We start from the raw sequence: 18,195 nt of genomic DNA on the forward strand, positions 1-18,195 counted from the left end.
TCTTAAAATAAAATAATAATATTAATCCAAATAAAGTATTTGGATAAAATTTATTGAAAATAAAGAAAATCACTCGGCCTATTAGGTAAATCGGGCCTTGCATAGTAGGCTGAGAAGTGCGCTCTGGCTACTAGGTACGACATATATATATATATATATATATATATATATATATATATATATATATATATATATATATATATATATATATATATATATATATATATATATATATATATATATATATATATATATATATATATATCTACGATTCCTTTATCCCTGAGCCGCCGCCTCCACGCATTATTAGGCTTTGGAAACCTATACCTGACTATCCATTTCAAGTCCGTTGATAAGACTCATTTGTGCCCAGCGCTCCATTTTCTTTATTTTTTCAATTTTTTTTGCATCCCAAACCCACAATCTGTGAATTGTTTTGCTTTGTCTCTGAGGTCTCATAACCAGACGTTTGGTTCGTTATGGGGCGGTCGGGCCCCTGAGATGTATTCATAAATTTGTAACATATGGTGTAATAAAATAGCGTTTTATCTCATTTATAAATTAATAAATTATTCAATAAAATGACATGTATAGTTAGGCCTCGGAAAGGTTAGGTTAGGTGTTTAGGTTCTGTTGACAATTATTTGTGTTTGTAGAAGTAAGTAAGTAATTATCAAAAGAAGGCACCAAACCGGGAAGGCTATGTAGCACCATCAAATACGCAAAATAATCAGAGGGCGCTAAATATCACCAAGGATGCCAATACGAGAACAAAAACGCATAAGGCGAACGATATCAAAAGTATCCGAGTCACCAAGAAGAGTCACCAAGAATTCTATCGAGGGATAGGTGACCGCGAGGGGCGGTCGGAAAGCAAGACACACGCTCGTCCTGGAAGTCAGGACATTCAAGAAGGACATGCACGACCGTAAGAGGGACAATGCAACTAGGACAATAAGGAGCAGGGCGGCGCTCCATCAAGTGACCATGGGTTAAGCGAGTATGGCCAATACGCAACCTCGCTAGAGCTGTTTCCCACCGCCGGTTACGGTGGAAGGAGGACGGCCACGAGGAAACACAACATTTAAGAGTACGTAGCTTGTTACCAGTAACAGACAACCAAGAAGCCTGCCAACGGGTAAGGACTGAGGAATGGATAACCGGGTAAAAGTCGGAATACGGAATGCCTTTACGAGAGATGGGACAAGAGCGGACAGCTTCCTTAGCGGCAGCATCCGCACGCTCATTTAAAGACACGCCAATATGGCTGGGAACCCAACAAAACTCAACCGACTTAAATTTACTGTGAACGAGAAACAGCCAATGCTGGATCTCGACAACTACCGGATGAACTGGATTAAAGCACCCGAGAGCCATGAGGGCACTACGAGAGTCAACAACAACCACAAAGGAAGACTGACAACGAGAAAGCAGGAGACGAAGAGCATAGAGAATAGCATAAAGTTCCGCTGTAAAGATGCTAGTCTCCGGAGGCAAGCGACACATATAAGTGCGATCAGGAAAAACAACAGAGTAGCCAACACCGTCCGCTGACTTAGACCCATCGGTAAAGACAGAAACGGAGCGGGAGTGAGAAGAAAAGTGCTCGAGGAAAAGGCGTTTTAGAACTGTAGGAGGGGTAAAAGCTTTAGTGATACGAGTCAAGGATGTACAAAACCGCGGAAGAGGGACCCTCCACGGGGGCAAAGAAGGAACAACACGAGGAGAAACATCAGAAATACGAACGGAAAGAGAATCCTGCAGGCGAGATAACCGGACAGAAAGAGGGAGGTGGTGAAGAGGAACAGGAACCGCAGGAGGGGTAAAAGTTAAAGCACGACAGAGACGAGAGGAAGGATGTTGCAAGGACCGCGCAAGATAGCGAAGACAGTAGCGATCACGGCGGTCCTGGAGAGACAGGAAGCCAGTGTCAACATACGAGCTAAGGACGGGAGTCGAACGAAAGGCACCAGAACTGAGGCGCAACCCAGCATGGTGCAAAGCATCAAGACGGCGAAGAGTAGAAGGAGAAGCAGACGAGTAAGCAGGGCAACCATAATCGAGCTTAGACAGGACGAGAGAGGAATGTAAAGCAAGGAGAGTGCGCCTATCTGCCCCCCAAGAAGTATGGGACAAGACCCGAAGGAGGGTAAGGGACTTAGAGCACTCAACACGGAGGTAAGAGATATGGGGAGACCAAGACAAACGAGTGTCAAGGAATAACCCCAAAAGCTTCGCGGAATCTTTGTATTCAAGGGGATGACCATAAAGTGACAAAGAGGGACGAAGAACAACCCGTTTCCGCGTAAAAGTCATGGCACAAGTCTTAGAAGTAGAGAACTTGAAGCCATGACCTGTGGCCCAAGACGACACGGCATCAATCGCAAGTTGAAGCCGGCGTTGAAGGAGAGGCGAATCATCACCCTGACAACAAAGGGTAAGATCATCGACATAGAGAGCGGAGAAGACACCAGAAGGAAGAGAGGAAAGAAGACCATTGAGGGCAACCAGAAAAAGAGTAGTGCTCAGAACACTACCCTGGGGCACACCTTCGTATTGCTGAAAAGGGGGAGAGAGAGCGGTACCAAGGCGCACCCGAAAGGAACGACGAGAGAGGAAGCTGCGGAGAAAGAGAGGGAGATGACCACGAAGGCCAAAAGAATGAAGTTGAGATAGGATATGATAACGCCAAGTGGTGTCGTAAGCCTTTTCTAGGTCAAAAAGGACGGCAACAACGGAGGTCTTCGCAGCAAAAGCAGTACGTATATAGACCTCCAAGTTCACCAGGACATCTGTCGTGCTGCGGCACTTGCGGAAACCAAATTGAGAAGGGGAGAGGAGGTGATGGTGTTCCAGGAACCACATCAGACGAACGTTAACCATACGTTCAAAGAGTTTGCAGACACAACTTGTGAGAGCAATAGGGCGAAAGTCCTTAGGGGAAGTACCCAGAGACCCTGGTTTGCGAACAGGGAGGACAACGGCATCGAGCCAGTCCTCAGGGACCGACGACGACTCCCAGATCCGATTATACAGACTCAGTAAATACTGAGACGTGCTCGGAGGGAGATGGCGAAGCATCTCATAATGAATACCATCGGAGCCCGCCGCCGTAGAACCGCAGAGGGCCAGGGCAGAACGAAGTTCAGAGAGAGAGAAGGGATCATTATAGGGAAGCTGAAGATGAGTGCAGAAATCTAAAGGACGAGACTCAAGGACAGGTTTACGAAGAAGGAAAGATTGGGGAAGATGAAGACCAGAGCTAACAGAAGAAAAGTGGGAACCCAGTTCGGAAGCGACCTGCAACGGGTCCGCCACAAGAGTATCATGGAGGTGAAGGACCGGTGAAACATCGGGAACGAACTTACCCGCTATCTTGCGGATACGCTTCCAGATCTGGGCCAGAGGGGTTTCGGACGTAATTGTCGAGACATAAGATGCCCAACATTCACGTTTAGCCGTACGGATGGCCCTACGGGCCACCGCACTCGCTTTCCGAAAGAAAAGAAAAGAATCGGTCGTCTGCCTACGGCGGTGCTTCTTCCAGGCTGCACGCTTACAGCGGACAGCCCGAGCACAGTCCGCATTCCACCAGGGAACGCACTTCCGTGGACCCCGAGAGGAAGAGCGAGGAATAGAGCGGAGGGCAGCGTCGAAGACAGTGTCATGAAAAAGGAGGAGAGCGCGAGAGAGGGGCAGAAGGGAGAGGTCAGAGAGAGTAGCACTGAGGGAAAACAGGGTCCAGTCCGCCTTAGCAAACTGCCACCTAGGGAAAGAGAGGGAAGGGCGAAAAGAGAAAAAGGAAACAAGGATGGGGAAATGATCACTTCCATGGAGGTCATCAAGAACCTGCCATGTGAAATCTAAGTAAAGAGAAGAAGAGCAGAGAGAAAGATCAAGACAAGAAAGGGTGCGAGTTCGAGAGTCCAAATGAGTGGGCTCACCAGAATTCAGAAGAGACAGGGAAGAAGAGAGGAGAAACGGCTCAAGGAGGCGACCCCGGGTATTCGTCAGAACGTCACCCCAAAGAGAATGACGACAATTGAAGTCACCCAGCAGGAGCACAGGCTCCGGCAAGGAGTCTAGGAGGTGTTTCAAATCAGGAAGAGAGAGCGGGACACTCGGGGGGAGATAAATGGAACAAACTGTGTACCATTTCCCCACAAAGATACGAGCAGCAGAACAATGGAGAGGCGAAGGAAAAAGTAAAGGAACAAAGGGAACATCAGCCCGAATCAAGAGAGCAGAAGAATTAGAAGCCCCAGCAATGGCTGGGGGGGGGGGAGAGAAAGGAATAGCCACGAAAACGACCAGGACGAGCACCAAGCATCGGCTCCTGGAGACAGACACAAAGGGGCGAAAACCGCGAAACCAGAAGTTGGAGTTCGAGGAAATTGGCGTAATAACCTCGAACGTTCCATTGAAGAATGGACAACGACGAGAAGAGAAAGGACAAAAACAGAGAACAAGGAAGAAACAAAGGCGAAAGACCAACAGAGCACGTTAAAGAATATCAGGGTCGGGATCAGGGTCAGCAAAGTCAGGGTTAGGGGGCATGGGTAAACTGAGCAAAGACGGAGGGAAGGAAACGGGAGAACAGATCAGAGGTGGGCGGGCAGGGTCCGGAGGAGGAGGAGGAGGAGGAGGAGGAGGAGGAGGAGGAGACAACGGAGAGGAGCAGTCAAGGACAGCAGCAGGAAGAGGGGGAGTAGAAAGAGAGGAGCGCACCCCAGCAAGAGCAGCAACCGAAAGGGAAGCAGGGGCCAAAGAAACCTCCATAGCAGGAACAGGGGGCGCAAGCACTGAAACGGGAGTGGAAGGAGCAACAGAGCCAGAAGGAGGAGCTGAGGAAGAAAGCGAAGCCTTCTTACCCGCCGGGGAAGAGGAAGGAGAGGAGCCAGGCTTACGCTTCTGACTTAAAGAGACCGGTGTCCCAGCAACTACGTACCGGGCAACGGATTCCAGTGTCTCAACAGGAGAAGCCGAACGAGAGCACACACGACGGCCGTTAGGAGAGCGATGGACATCCGCCCGCACCGACAGGCGGCGGGGAGAGCCGATAGATGGAGGAAGAGGATGGGAAGGAGGATCGGAGGGGGACGAGGAAGGAGACACAGAAGACACGACAGACCGGGTAGAAGGAAGGGGAACCCCAGACAGAGGACCAGGAGGAGGATCCTTCGGGAGAGAACCCAAAGGGACAGAGGAGGGGGCAGTGGGCGCATCAGGGTCCAAGGCGTGGAAACGGTTGTGAGTCTGAGGAAGGCGGGAAGGACGAGGAGAGGAAGAGCGCAACACGCGAGCATAAGAGATATTAGCATAAGGCGGGAGCCGGCGAACCTGGCGCCTCGCCTCAGGAAAAGATAAACGCTCCCGGTGCTTCAAGTTGAGGACGGCTGCCTCAAGCTTGTAATGGACACACGCACGGGAGAAGGTAGGATGGGCCTCACCGCAGTTGAGGCAACGAGCCTGGGGAGAAGCGCACTCCGACTTAGAGTGACCTTCGCCACCACACAAAGGACAGAGAGAGACAGTCCCGGAGCAGCGGAGGGCACCATGCCCAAACCTCCAGCACTTGTTGCAGAGCCGAGGAGAAGGAATGTACTCCTGGACAGAGCACCTGGCACCAGCAAGAATGACAGAGGGTGGAAGGGTCCTACCATCAAAGGTAATCTTCACAACCCGGAGGGGTTGACGGCGACTACCACGAGGGGGACGAGTAAACGTGTCCACCTGGAGAATAGAATGGCCCTGGGCAGCGAGGATATGTCGAATATCGTCGTGGCAGTCGCGTAGGTCCCGAACACCGGTCGCAACATGGGGCGGGAGCAAAATAGTGCCAACACTGGCATTCAACTGGACGTTCTTCGAGACCCGAACGGGGGTCTCGCCAAGGCAGGATAAGGCAGCCAAGCGGGAAGCAGCATCCTGAGAAGGAGCAGCAACGACACGCGTACCGAGACGAGTGGGGTTAAAAGTAATGGAGGCATCCACGGAATCAACGAGATGTCGATGAAGGGAGAAATCGTCAGGAGGCGCAGAATCAAGAGGGAGGAGATCAAAATATTTGGCCCACGAAGCGGGACCAAACAAGGCTTGATAGGTAGCAGAACTGGAAGGAATCGAGCGAGGGCGGCCGTGACGAGAACGGCGGTGAGAACCCCCAGAGAGAGAGGGGTTAAAAGGCGCAGTAGTAACAACTAGAGAAGGAGCCGCGCCAGGGGACGAGGTAGTCACCACTGGGGGCTTGGGGCTCGACCCAACCACAGAGGAGGGAGGGGAGCCAGGGGAAGGAGTCAGAGAGGCCAAAGGAGGAGCAAGGTCGGGGCCCAATGCAGCGGAGGCTACAGAGCCCGGTCTTCCAATACGGACCGACTCGGGGGCTTGGTCGCCCACCCCACGAGCCTGAAAAGGTAAGCCAGAAGCAGCCGAAACAGGGGTTATCATCTTGACGAAATTACGAATTCACTCACGAATGTGCCCCCACACCCACCATGGAGCCACAATTAGAGGCAGGACACCCAACAAGAAGCTATCGCCGATCTTGTCGGGGCCTCCTAGGGGTGCGTCGTGAGTATACGCCCCACAAACGCCACCTTAAGAAACCGACAGTCCGTCGAGATCGGGTTCAGTGACGAAGTGGGGATTGACAATAAAAGGTTCCCCTCGCTCTCGACGTCGGGTACTGCAGTTCTACGGGTGCAAGAGTATGCCTCCTCAAGCACCCGGGCGTCAAAGTAGAAGAAGTCCAAGGGAAGAACCAGAACGAGCAAAAGGTCGGCAGGAAACGGCAAGCAGATAGGAGAAGAGGGGGGAGAAAAACGAAACAGAAGGAAAAGGAAAAGATGCCCAGCAGAATTGGAGAGGACGGCAGCAGGAGCACAAGGCTAGAAAAGGACAGAGGACTGTCCCAAGGAGCATCACACTCCGGCAGCCGCCCACTAAGCCCCCAGACGGCGACAACGAGCTGAGCGGGGAGGGGGTGTGTTTGTAGAAGTGGATGACACATTTACAGCGCTGTAGTTCGAGCAGAGGACGTTAGCGAAGCTTTACTCGAGAAAAGATCATATATCATCAGTTAAGACTTACATGCAAAACGTTTTAATTCATAAGCAAAGGATTTGGCGGCTGGATTAACGAGCAATTGGCCTTTGTTGATGTGGAGGTGCTATATTATTAATACACAATACGTAAAAATTGATGAATGCATCTTGGGGGTACGGCCGCAGCTTTAACGAGTCTGACCTGAGGGCAGGTTGACCAATGGCGTGAAGGGTGACACAGGCGCCAGCACAAACACCTTGGTAAACACATATTCAGAGGCTAAAGAGTTCTTTTGTGAGTTCCTAATTGCATTTTGACATACGATTGAGCAGTAAATCTACGGGAAGTTTCAATGACAGGGGGGCCTCGTAGCCTGGTGGATAGCGCGCAGGACTCGTAATTCTGTGGCGCGGGTTCGATTCCCGCACGAGGCAGAAACAAATGGGCAAAGTTTCTTTCACCCTGAATGCCCCTGTTACCTAGCAGTAAATAGGTACCTGTGAGTTAGTCACCTGTCACGGGCTGCTTCCTGGGGGTGGAGGCCTGGTCGACGACCGGGCCGCGGGGACACTAAAGCCCCGAAATCATCTCAAGATAACCTCAAGATAACCTGACAGTAGTTCAGAAACCAGAGAGACGTTACAAAGAATCGGAATGTGTTCAAGGCTTTTCTGAATGTAGGTTTTATTAAGTACACGGCAAAACAGTACAGTATTTACACTAATATATTGATTCCAACTCGATACTCAAGTCCAGACACATTCATTACTGAAGGCTGCAGTAGCGTCTTACTGAAGGCCACACTAGCGCCTCACACAAGGCCACACTAGCGCCTCACACAAGGCCACACTAGCGCCTCACACAAGGCCACACTAGTGCCTCACTCAAGGCCACACTAGCGCCTCACACAAGGCCACACTAACGTCTCACACAAGGCCACACTAGCGCCTCACACAAGGCCACACTAGCGCCTCACACAAGGCCACACTAGCGCCTCACACAAGGCCACACTAGCGCCTCACACAAGGCCACACTAGCGCCTCCCACAAGGCCACACTAACGTCTCACACAAGGCCACACTAGCGCCTCACACAAGGCCACACTAACGCCTCACACAAGGCCACACTAACGCCTCACACAAGGCCACACTAACGTCTCACACAAGGCCACACTAGCGCCTCACACAAGGCCACACTAACGCCTCACACAAGGCCACACTAGTGCCTCACACAAGGCCACACTAGTGCCTCACACAAGGCCACACCCACACAGAGCACTACTCACCCAGTATAGGCGCTCCGCCAGAGTTGGTAGTCCTCCACCTGACTGTGAGAGTGGTGGAGGTGACGTCAGAGACGTACACAAGAGGAGGTGATGGAGGCACTGTAAGAAAAGCACTGGTATAATGACACTGTACTAGAGAGACTGATTGTGACACTGTAGTGAATGTCATGCCACCCTGAGTAAGGTTATGACACTGTGAGTAATGTTGTGACACTGAATTACTTGCTCTTGAAGAAACAGTATTACTGCCAAGCAACCTTAAACTGTATTGGATTTGTATTAATTAAGGACCTCCATTATAAGCTATAAATTTGAAGAAAAGAAATCGAATTTAATTATTATAATGTTTAAATTTCAAATAAAATCCTGTCTGGTTTGTGTTATCAATATGAACATACATAAAATTGTAATTAAATATTTATAAAATTAAAAAACATCTGCATAGGATTGTTTCAAGCATAGATTAAACATATATATATATATTAATGAGTTTGATTCGTATTACAATTAATTTATGGCATCATGCACTGAAAACAAGAATTCTTGTCGTTGATTGTATCACAAGCTCATGACCTAAAAGGTGTTTGGTGTTATAAAGCTCTCAATACTAGAGTGGTTTTAATATGGGAGGCACAGGATGCTGTCAGGACTTCCGAAATGCACACGCCTCGGCGAGGATGAAAATACGGAACAGGAGATTGGAGAACTTACCTCCCTGATCCCTGGAGGCTGCATGCAAGAGAGAGAGGGAGAGAGGCATCAGCTGACACAGTCCAGGTCACTCCGGGTCAACCAGTGGTGTCCCAGGAAACTTCAGGTTAACTAAAAGCTTACCCATATTACCTAGGCCAACCCATGGTCATTCCCAGGTCAGCCTAGGTCATCGAAGGTCACTCGAGATCATCTCAGATTGACTGGATTCACCCAAAGGCAACCGGAATCAAATCCGGATCAATACCGCTTGACCACAAGTTAACACGGTTCAACTGGTTCACCTCGGGTCACCCGAAATCCTCCTAGATCGATCACGTTTACCCTAGGTCACCCGGGGTCACCCAAGATCAACCTGAGCTGTGAGACACACCTCAGGTGATGCTTAGCTAAATGGTCAAGACAGGAACACTTTATCAGAAACACAGCTCACAATATTCCATTATTTAGCACCAAGATGCATCTTTATCAGAATTAAAGCACTTAAGAAAACAGTGGCGTTAATGATAAAAATATAATCACGATGTTCTACTTCTAATAATAACAAATAGAAAAGAACTGATATTTAATAGAAAATAGAAAAGTGATGCTAATATTTCACTAAGATTAACACCATGATTTCTACTGTGATTATAGACCACTGCATGTTGAACCTATGTATTCTATAGTACAATTAACCTATACAATGTATACTTCACTTAACCTATCTATTGTACAGTACACTTGATCTATCTTTTCTATAATGCACTTAACCTATTAATCGTACAGTACACTTAACCTATCCACTGTACAATACACATAACCTATTCACTATACAGTACACTTAATCATTTTCACTGTACAATAAAATTAACCTATTCACTGAACAGTAAACTTAAGCTATCATTTCTATAGTACACTTGATGTATTGATTGTAGGGTACACTTAACCTATCTATTTTCCCAGAACTGAAAATATCCACCGTAAAATACACTTATCAGATATCTTTTTTTTTTTTTTTACAGTAAACTTAACCTAACTGCTGTGAGATACACTTAGCTTATCCTTTGTACGGTATACCAAACCTATCTATTGAAGATAACACTTAACCAATTTGTAGTACGATACACTTAACCAATCTGTTGTAGAGTACACTTAACCTATCCATTCCAATCTGCAGTCAGCCTGAACACTGTGTATGCAAAAGCGACGACGCAACAAAGCCATCAGGGTTTTAAAACGCAGTTCGTGCGGATTTTGCGGTGGTAGGCATTATATAGATCGTTCACATGCGTTAGTGATTAATGTCTGGCAATGGAAGGCGGCTACCAAAAGAATGAGTAATGTTAGGAATTTACACTTTTCGCACTTTTCTACGTGCTTTGTCAAGGACTGAGAGTGTGCGGTTAGGATTAGACTTACATCTCAAGTCGAAAAACTTAGTGTAAATTCCTTACATAAATTTACCAAATACACAAGTTTGGGTTAAATATATATATATATATATATATATATATATATATATATATATATATATATATATATATATATATATATACATATATATGTAAATAAGATGCAATCCTCAAAACCTTGGATAATGTAATTTCTTTTACTGGAGATTCGATCTCGGGGCCTGAAAATTAGAAGACACTAGCCAAGCGCCCAGGATGTTTTTTTTTTTTTTTTTTTTTTTTTTGAGATATATACAAGAGTTGTTACATTCTTGTACAGCCACTAGTACGCGTAGCGTTTCGGGCAAGTCCTTAATCCTATGGTCCCTGGAATACGATCCCCGCCGCGAAGAATCGTTTTTTCATCCAAGTACACATTTTACTGTTGCGTTAAACAGAGGCTACAGTTAAGGATTTGCGCCCAGTAAATCCTCCCCGGCCAGGATACGAACCCATGACATAGCGCTCGCGGAACGCCAGGCGAGTGTCTTACCACTACACCACGGAGACTGCTTCACAATGAAAAGTCTCGGAAGGACTTAACTGGTTCTCAACAGTCTTTTAAACCATCTCTGGAGCCCCACTACGGTGTACCTGCTAACACTCCACAATCTACTGTGACATTCTCGTATTTTTAAGGCCTCAGGCAAATAATTTAAGCTTTGACATTAAGCCTGTGTAGTATAGCATGCTTTTTTCTTGGAGGATATAGCAATGGAATATTAAATGCTGTGAGGTTATGTTAGTCTTGTATACATTTCTCTTCTTTCAGTATATCGTTTGTCGTATATAATGTTGACTATATATGCATCCTAGCTTATAGCAGTATGATGACCAACTACACATCAGAAGATGGAGAAGCGACGACGTTTCGATCCGTCTTGGACCATTATCAAGTCCTCCAGGAGTTGATAATGCTATAAACCGACGACGGATGGTTTGGAAAAGTGACGACGGACCGAATCGTCGTCACTTTTCCTTCTTCTGTTGTGTCGTTTGCTCATCATTTCTTGAGTTATTGTGACTCATCGTGTACTCATAGCAGTATAGTGGAGGAGTGCTCCCTACCTTGGACGGTGACGGCGTAGGTGATGGAATCAGAGCCGTGGAGGTTGGTGGTGGTGCAGGTGTAGTTGCCGGCATCCTGAGCCTTGACGTCCGTCACCAGCACGCTGCCGTCAGGGTACTCCTTCACCCGCGTCTGGCTACCCCCCAGGGGCTTCCCGCTGTCGGGGGCAGGAAGGAACCTGGGGTTAGTGGCTGGCCTGGGGGTTACTGGCTGGCCAGGGGTTACTGGCTGGCCTGGGGGTTACCGGCTGGCCAGGGGTTACTGGCTGGCCTGGGGTTACTGGCTGGCCAGGGGTTACTGGCTGGCCAGGGGTTACTGGCTGGCCAGGGGTTACTGGCTGGCCAGGGGTTACTGGCTGGCCAGGGGTTACTGGCTGGCCTGGGGTTACTGGCTGGCCTGGGGTTACTGGCTGGCCAGGGGTTACTGGCTGGCCTGGGGGTTACTGGCTGGCCAGGGGTTACTGGCTGGCCTGGGGTTACTGGCTGGCCTGGGGTTACTGGCTGGCCTGGGGTTACTGGCTGGCCTGGGGTTACTGGCTGGCCAGGGGTTACTGGCTGGCCTGGGGGTTACTGGCTGGCCAGGGGTTACTGGCTGGCCTGGGGTTACTGGCTGGCCTGGGGTTACTGGCTGGCCAGGGGTTACTGGCTGGCCATGGGTTACTGGCTGGCCTGGGGGTTACTGGCTGGCCAGGGGTTACTGGCTGGCCTGGGGTTACTGGCTGGCCAGGGGTTACTGGCTGGCCAGGGGTTACTGGCTGGCCTGGGGTTACTGGCTGGCCAGGGGTTACTGGCTGGCCAGGGGTTACTGGCTGGCCAGGGATTACTGGCTGGCCTGGGGTTACTGGCTGGCCTGGGGGTTACTGGCTGGCCTGGGGGTTACTGGCTGGCCAGGGGTTACTGGCTGGCCTGGGGTTACTGGCTGGCCTGAGGTTACTGGCTGGCCAGGGATTACTGGCTGGCCTGGGGTTACTGGCTGGCCTGGGGGTTACTGGCTGGCCTGGGGTTACTGGCTGGCCAGGGGTTACTGGCTGGCCTGGGGTTACTGGCTGGCCAGGGGTTACTGGCTGGCCAGGGGTTACTGGCTGGCCAGGGGTTACTGGCTGGCCAGGGGTTACTGGCTGGCCTGGGGTTACTGGCTGGCCAGGGGTTAATGGCTGGCCTGGGGTTACTGGCTGGCCAGGGGTTACTGGCTGGCCTGGGGTTACTGGCTGGCCAGGGGTTACTGGCTGGCCTGGGGTTACTGGCTGGCCAGGGGTTACTGGCTGGCCTGGGGTTACTGGCTGGCCAGGGGTTACTGGCTGGCCAGGGGTTACTGGCTGGCCTGGGGTTACTGGCTGGCCAGGGGTTACTGGCTGGCCAGGGGTTACTGGCTGGCCAGGGGTTACTGGCTGGCCTGGGGTTACTGGCTGGCCTGGGGTTACTGGCTGGCCAGGGGTTACTGGCTGGCCAGGGGTTACTGGCTGGCCAGGGGTTACTGGCTGGCCAGGGGTTACTGGCTGGCCTGGGGGTTACTGGCTGGCCAGGGGTTACTGGCTGGCCAGGGGTTACTGGCTGGCCAGGGGTTACTGGCTGGCCAGGGGTTACTGGCTGGCCAGGGGTTACTGGCTGGCCAGGGGTTACTGGCTGGCCAGGGGTTACTGGCTGGCCAGGGGTTACTGGCTGGCCAGGGGTTACTGGCTGGCCAGGGGTTACTGGCTGGCCAGGGGTTACTGGCTGGCCTGGGGTTACTGGCTGGCCAGGGGTTACTGGTTGGCCAGGGGTTACTGGCTGGCCAGGGGTTACTGGCTGGCCAGGGGTTACTGGCTGGCCAGGGGTTACTGGCTGGCCAGGGGTTACTGGCTGGCCAGGGGTTACTGGCTGGCCAGGGGTTACTGGCTGGCCAGGGGTTACTGGCTGGCCAGGGGTTACTGGCTGGCCAGGGGTTACTGGCTGGCCAGGGGGAAACTTGGTATTGGGTGACCTCTGGGTGTTTCTAGTGTCATATGCTTGTCTATTTAGCTAAGTACTCACCTAGTGTGTACTTAGGTTGGTAAAATAGTTAAGTGTAACAATTTTATTGTGCCTGCGGCTCGAGCTTCAGCTTCTGAGCAACGCCTTTTCAGTTAAATGTCGTCTAATGCAATCATTCCCTTTCCTAGTTTGTCTTGTCGTATTATCTACTCTCTAATTTCTGGCAGACGTTTGTGTCAATCATCGCCTCCCTCCCCATCTTGTCTTGCTGCGCCCACTAATGGAGGGATACCCTGTATCCCTACACCCCCTGCTAGATCTCTAGTTTACATCCACGTCCTTTCCGTCTGTGAGTTACTTAACGTACACACTTCCACATCGTGTATCTAACTAATCAACCTGAAGATCTTGCATGTCGCTGTCATGTCATCCTTTTCACTTGTCTGATCCAGTGTAAATGCCAGGTCATGCAGTTTTTTTTTTAATTTGTCGAGCGTCGTTTAACACCTTTGACTCTGGTACTAATCTGTTAGCTTCTCTCATTCCTTTCTGTTATTTTATTGTTTAGGTGGAGCTCTTTGTGTGTGTGTGTGTGTGTGTGTGTGTGTGTGTGTGTGTGTGTGTGTGTGTGTGTGTGTGTGTGTGTGTGTGTGTGTGTGTGTGTGTGTGTGTGTGTGTGTGTGTGTGTGTGTGTGTGTGTGTGTGTACTCACCTAGTTACTCACCTAGTTGTGCTTGCGGGGGTTGAGCTCTGGCTCTTTGGTCCCGCCTCTCAACTGTCAATCAACAGGTGTACAGGTTCCTGAGCCTATTGGGCTCTATCATATCTACACTTGAAACTGTGTATGGAGTCAGCCTCCACCACATCACTTCCTAATGCATTCCATTTGTCAACCACTCTGACACTAAAAAAGTTCTTGACAAATTTTTGTCAAGAACCTGTGTCCCTGTGCGTGTGCCCCTTGTGTTAAACAGCCTGTCTTTATCAACCCTGTCGATTCCCTTGAGGATCTTGAATGTGGTGATCATGTCCCCCCTAACTCTTCTGTCTTCCAACGAAGTGAGGTTTAATTCCCGTAGTCTCTCCTCGTAGCTCATACCTCTCAGCTCGGGTACTAGTCTGGTGGCAAACCTTTGAACCTTTTCCATTTTAGTCTTATGCTTGACTAGATATGGACTCCATGCTGGTGCCGCATACACCAGGATTGGTCTGACATATGTGGTATATAATGTTCTGAAAGATTCCTTACACAAGTTTCTAAAGGCCGTTCTTATGTTAGCCAACCTGGCATATGCTGCTGATATTATCCTCTTGATATGAGCTTCAGGGGACAGGTCTGGCGTGATATCAACCCGCTGGTCTTTCTCTCTCTCTGACTCTTGAAGTATTTCATCTCCCAAATGATACCTTGTATCTGGTCTCCTGCTTCCTACCCCTATCTTCATTACATTACATTTGCTTGGGTTAAACTTTAACAGCCATTTGTTCGACCATTCCTGCAGCTTGTCCAGGTAATGTGTGTGTGTCTTGTCTTGTGTGTGTCTTGTCTTGTGTGTGTGTGTGTGTGTGTGTGTGTGTGTGTGTGTGTGTGTGTGTGTGTGTGTGTGTGTGTGTGTGTGTGTGTGTGTGTGTGTGTGTGTGTGAGTGAGTGAGTGTGTGTAAATTGCTGCAACATGTGTAATAACTTCTAACACAGAAGTAAGTGTGGAGAGGTGTGGGGCAGAGACTTACTTGAAGGTCCAGAGGCGTGTGGGTGTGGGGTTGCCCACAACACGACAGGCCAGGCGTAGCTCCTCCCCCCACACGGCGATCTAGAGAGCAACAATCCTCGTGTCACAATGACTCCCCTCTTGTCATCACTGACAGTGTCACAATGACTCCCCTCTTGTCATCACTGACAGTGTCACAATGACTCCCCTCTTGTCATCACTGACAGTGTCACAATGACCCCTCTTGTCATCACTGACAGTGTCACAATGACTCCCCTCTTGTCATCACTGACAGTGTCACAATGACTCCCCTCTTGTCATCACTGACAGTGTCACAATGACTCCCCTCTTGTCATCACTGACAGTGTCACAATGACTCCCCTCTTGTCATCACTGACAGTGTCACAATGACTCCCCTCTTGTCATCACTGACAGTGTCACAATGACTCCCCTCTTGTCATCACTGACAGTGTCACAATGACTCCCCTCTTGTCATCACTGACAAAGGTAAACATATAGTCATATTGGCCTTGTGCTATCTACTGATAATTACCATCAATTATTACGGTAAATCCTCTCACCTATATTTAGTGTATGCTGTTTAATTATTCTAGTAAATGACAAAATTAAATAATGACACAAATTAAATAATCAACTACTTTAATGAAATGTAAATAATAATTGACTTTAATCATATTGAAATATTCGATGACTTTAATATAAATGAAATAATTAATGACTTTATTAATAATTAAATAATGACTTAATAAAATAATAATCAATAACTAGTAAGAATTAATAAATGAATTTGAGTTTAGTCATAATTAACAGAAGGCCGCCTCACCGTCTTGTCGGAGAAAGAGGCGATAGAGGCCGGGGCGTCGGGCCTGGGACGCTGGGTGACCCGGGTGCCGGGTGGCCCTTCACCCACCAGCGTCGACGCCCTCACCGTGAACCCGAAGGTGGTGGTCGGCGCCAGCCCGGCCACCAGGTACTGCCGCTCAGAGCCCGACACCATCCAGGAGCGACCACTGCCCTCGCCGCCACCCACACCACCGCCGCCCTCCCACGACGAGCTGCGGGACCCCGGCACCGCCCACGACGTCGCCGCCCCCAGCTGCAACACACCCGCCTGGCAATCAATGGGCCGTGGGCAGTAGTGCAAGTGCAAGAAGGGTACAAAGAGGGTCTGAGGTGCCCCTTAGGGAACCTACGAACCTCTCTCCATCCTTTGGGCAGCAAGCCAGGATATGTGCTGGCTTGCTGCCAGCACATATCCTTGTGTTACATCACTTGTGTTACGTACATCACTGTAGTTAACACACAACACATTAACATAATAGCCTAATAACCCTTACAACCCTGAAAACCACATATACAAAATACAGCCTCAACAAGCTCAATTGAACATGGGGGAAGGTTTTCACTGAACATCAATGCGGTTTTTATATTCAAGATTTTTTGTCTGCTATCAACTTTGATCTAAAACTTGCTTTGTAGGAGTTACCGTTTAATTAATCAAATTACACGTCGCACAATATGTATAATTAATAGCGCCAATCAATTTATTGAAAGATTATATATGTTGCATGTTAGAGCAGTTTATGCTATACCTGGGACAACTATATAATAGTTGGACAACTATATCATAGTAATTCTATGATAGACCTGAGACAACCATATATCATATAGTAATGCTATGATAGACATCAAACAACCACATTTTACATAGTTATGCTATGATAAACCTGGGACATTTGAAAAACTGGTGCAAATTCTATCTAATCTGGCAAGGCCCTAGCATTTACAGAGCTGCCGTAGACTACACTACGGGCTCACCATAGCCGTGCTACTTGGAACTTTTTGTTCCAAGTAGTGAATCTTAAACAACAACAACAATGCCGTAGACTCCCGGAGGCAAAGACTGCCACGGCCCACGGGTGAAGGTGGAGAGAAAAGGGTTACCTGCAGGTCGGGCTGGTCCAGGTGAACTGTGTACTTGGTGATCACTCCGTTGGGAGCCTTGGGCGGCCGCCACGCCACCAGCACGCTCTGGCTGTCCACCGCCAGCGCCTTCACCAGCTCCACGGGGCCCGGTACTGTTCGAAAACGAGATTTACTGTCCATCATGATCTCTAAGGTAAATTAAAAGTAGATCGATAGTCATGAAAAAGACCCGAAACTGCATGAACTTGAACAAACGACTTGTCATAAGTCGATGTATGTTGATGATAACTACAAGAGCAAATTGATTTGTATAGATACTATATTAGCATGTGTAATGTTACTGCTTGCTCTTCTCTTAAGAAACATTAGCCTCCTTGTGCAAAGTTGCAGCTTTTTCTTCTACCACTTCTCCTCCCTCGGCAATAATGGGTCTATATGTATCTTTGCCTTGATAAAGTTATCTGCTGCATTAGTTCGCTTCTTAAAGGCTATAGATACCTATCCTGCCCATAGAAGACACGTCAGTACTCTGTTTTCCTTCTACAGAATTTCATTGTGACAGAAATATTTCCGGAACGAAGAAAATGACAGATTGGTCTGAGCACAGTACTGCACTGTATATATATATATATATATATATATATATATATATATATATATATATATATATATATATATATATATATATATATATATATTTAAATATGACCGAAAAAGTAAGACAGGTAAATACATTCTTCTTTTTTTTTTAGGAAACAGTGCCATCTGTTGCACGTAAGAGCAACACACAATCTATATAGATAAAAATTAAAATGTTCGTTTGTTCAAAATCGCTAATCTCCGAAAGTTCTTCAACAATTGCTTTGAAATGTTTACACAATGTTCCATTCACATCCGAGCGGGTTTTATATATATATATATATATATATATATATATATATATATATATATATATATATATATATATATATATATATATATATATATATATATATATATATATATATATATATATATATATACAATATTGATATCACGTCTGTGACGGA

At 48.2% G+C, this 18,195-nt stretch overlaps 1 protein-coding gene across 5 annotated transcripts in view; it reads right to left on the reverse strand.

Moving 5' to 3' along the window:
- LOC123753826 (cell adhesion molecule Dscam1) overlaps nt 1-18,195 on the reverse strand; it is a 1,066,948-nt gene that overhangs the window by 52,444 nt on the left and 996,309 nt on the right. For all 5 annotated transcript variants that reach the window (XM_069329883.1, XM_069329881.1, XM_069329882.1 and 2 more), the window contains exons 25-29: nt 17,165-17,298; nt 16,044-16,316; nt 15,222-15,301; nt 11,541-11,698; nt 8,329-8,427 (exon numbers count right to left, since the gene is read on the reverse strand). In XM_069329883.1, the coding sequence (XP_069185984.1) occupies nt 8,329-8,427; nt 11,541-11,698; nt 15,222-15,301; nt 16,044-16,316; nt 17,165-17,298 (744 nt within the window). The remainder of the gene's footprint in view (nt 1-8,328; nt 8,428-11,540; nt 11,699-15,221; nt 15,302-16,043; nt 16,317-17,164; nt 17,299-18,195) is intronic.

Source organism: Procambarus clarkii, chromosome 23 (genome assembly GCF_040958095.1).
Source record: "Procambarus clarkii isolate CNS0578487 chromosome 23, FALCON_Pclarkii_2.0, whole genome shotgun sequence".
Lineage (NCBI taxonomy): Eukaryota > Metazoa > Arthropoda > Malacostraca > Decapoda > Cambaridae > Procambarus > Procambarus clarkii.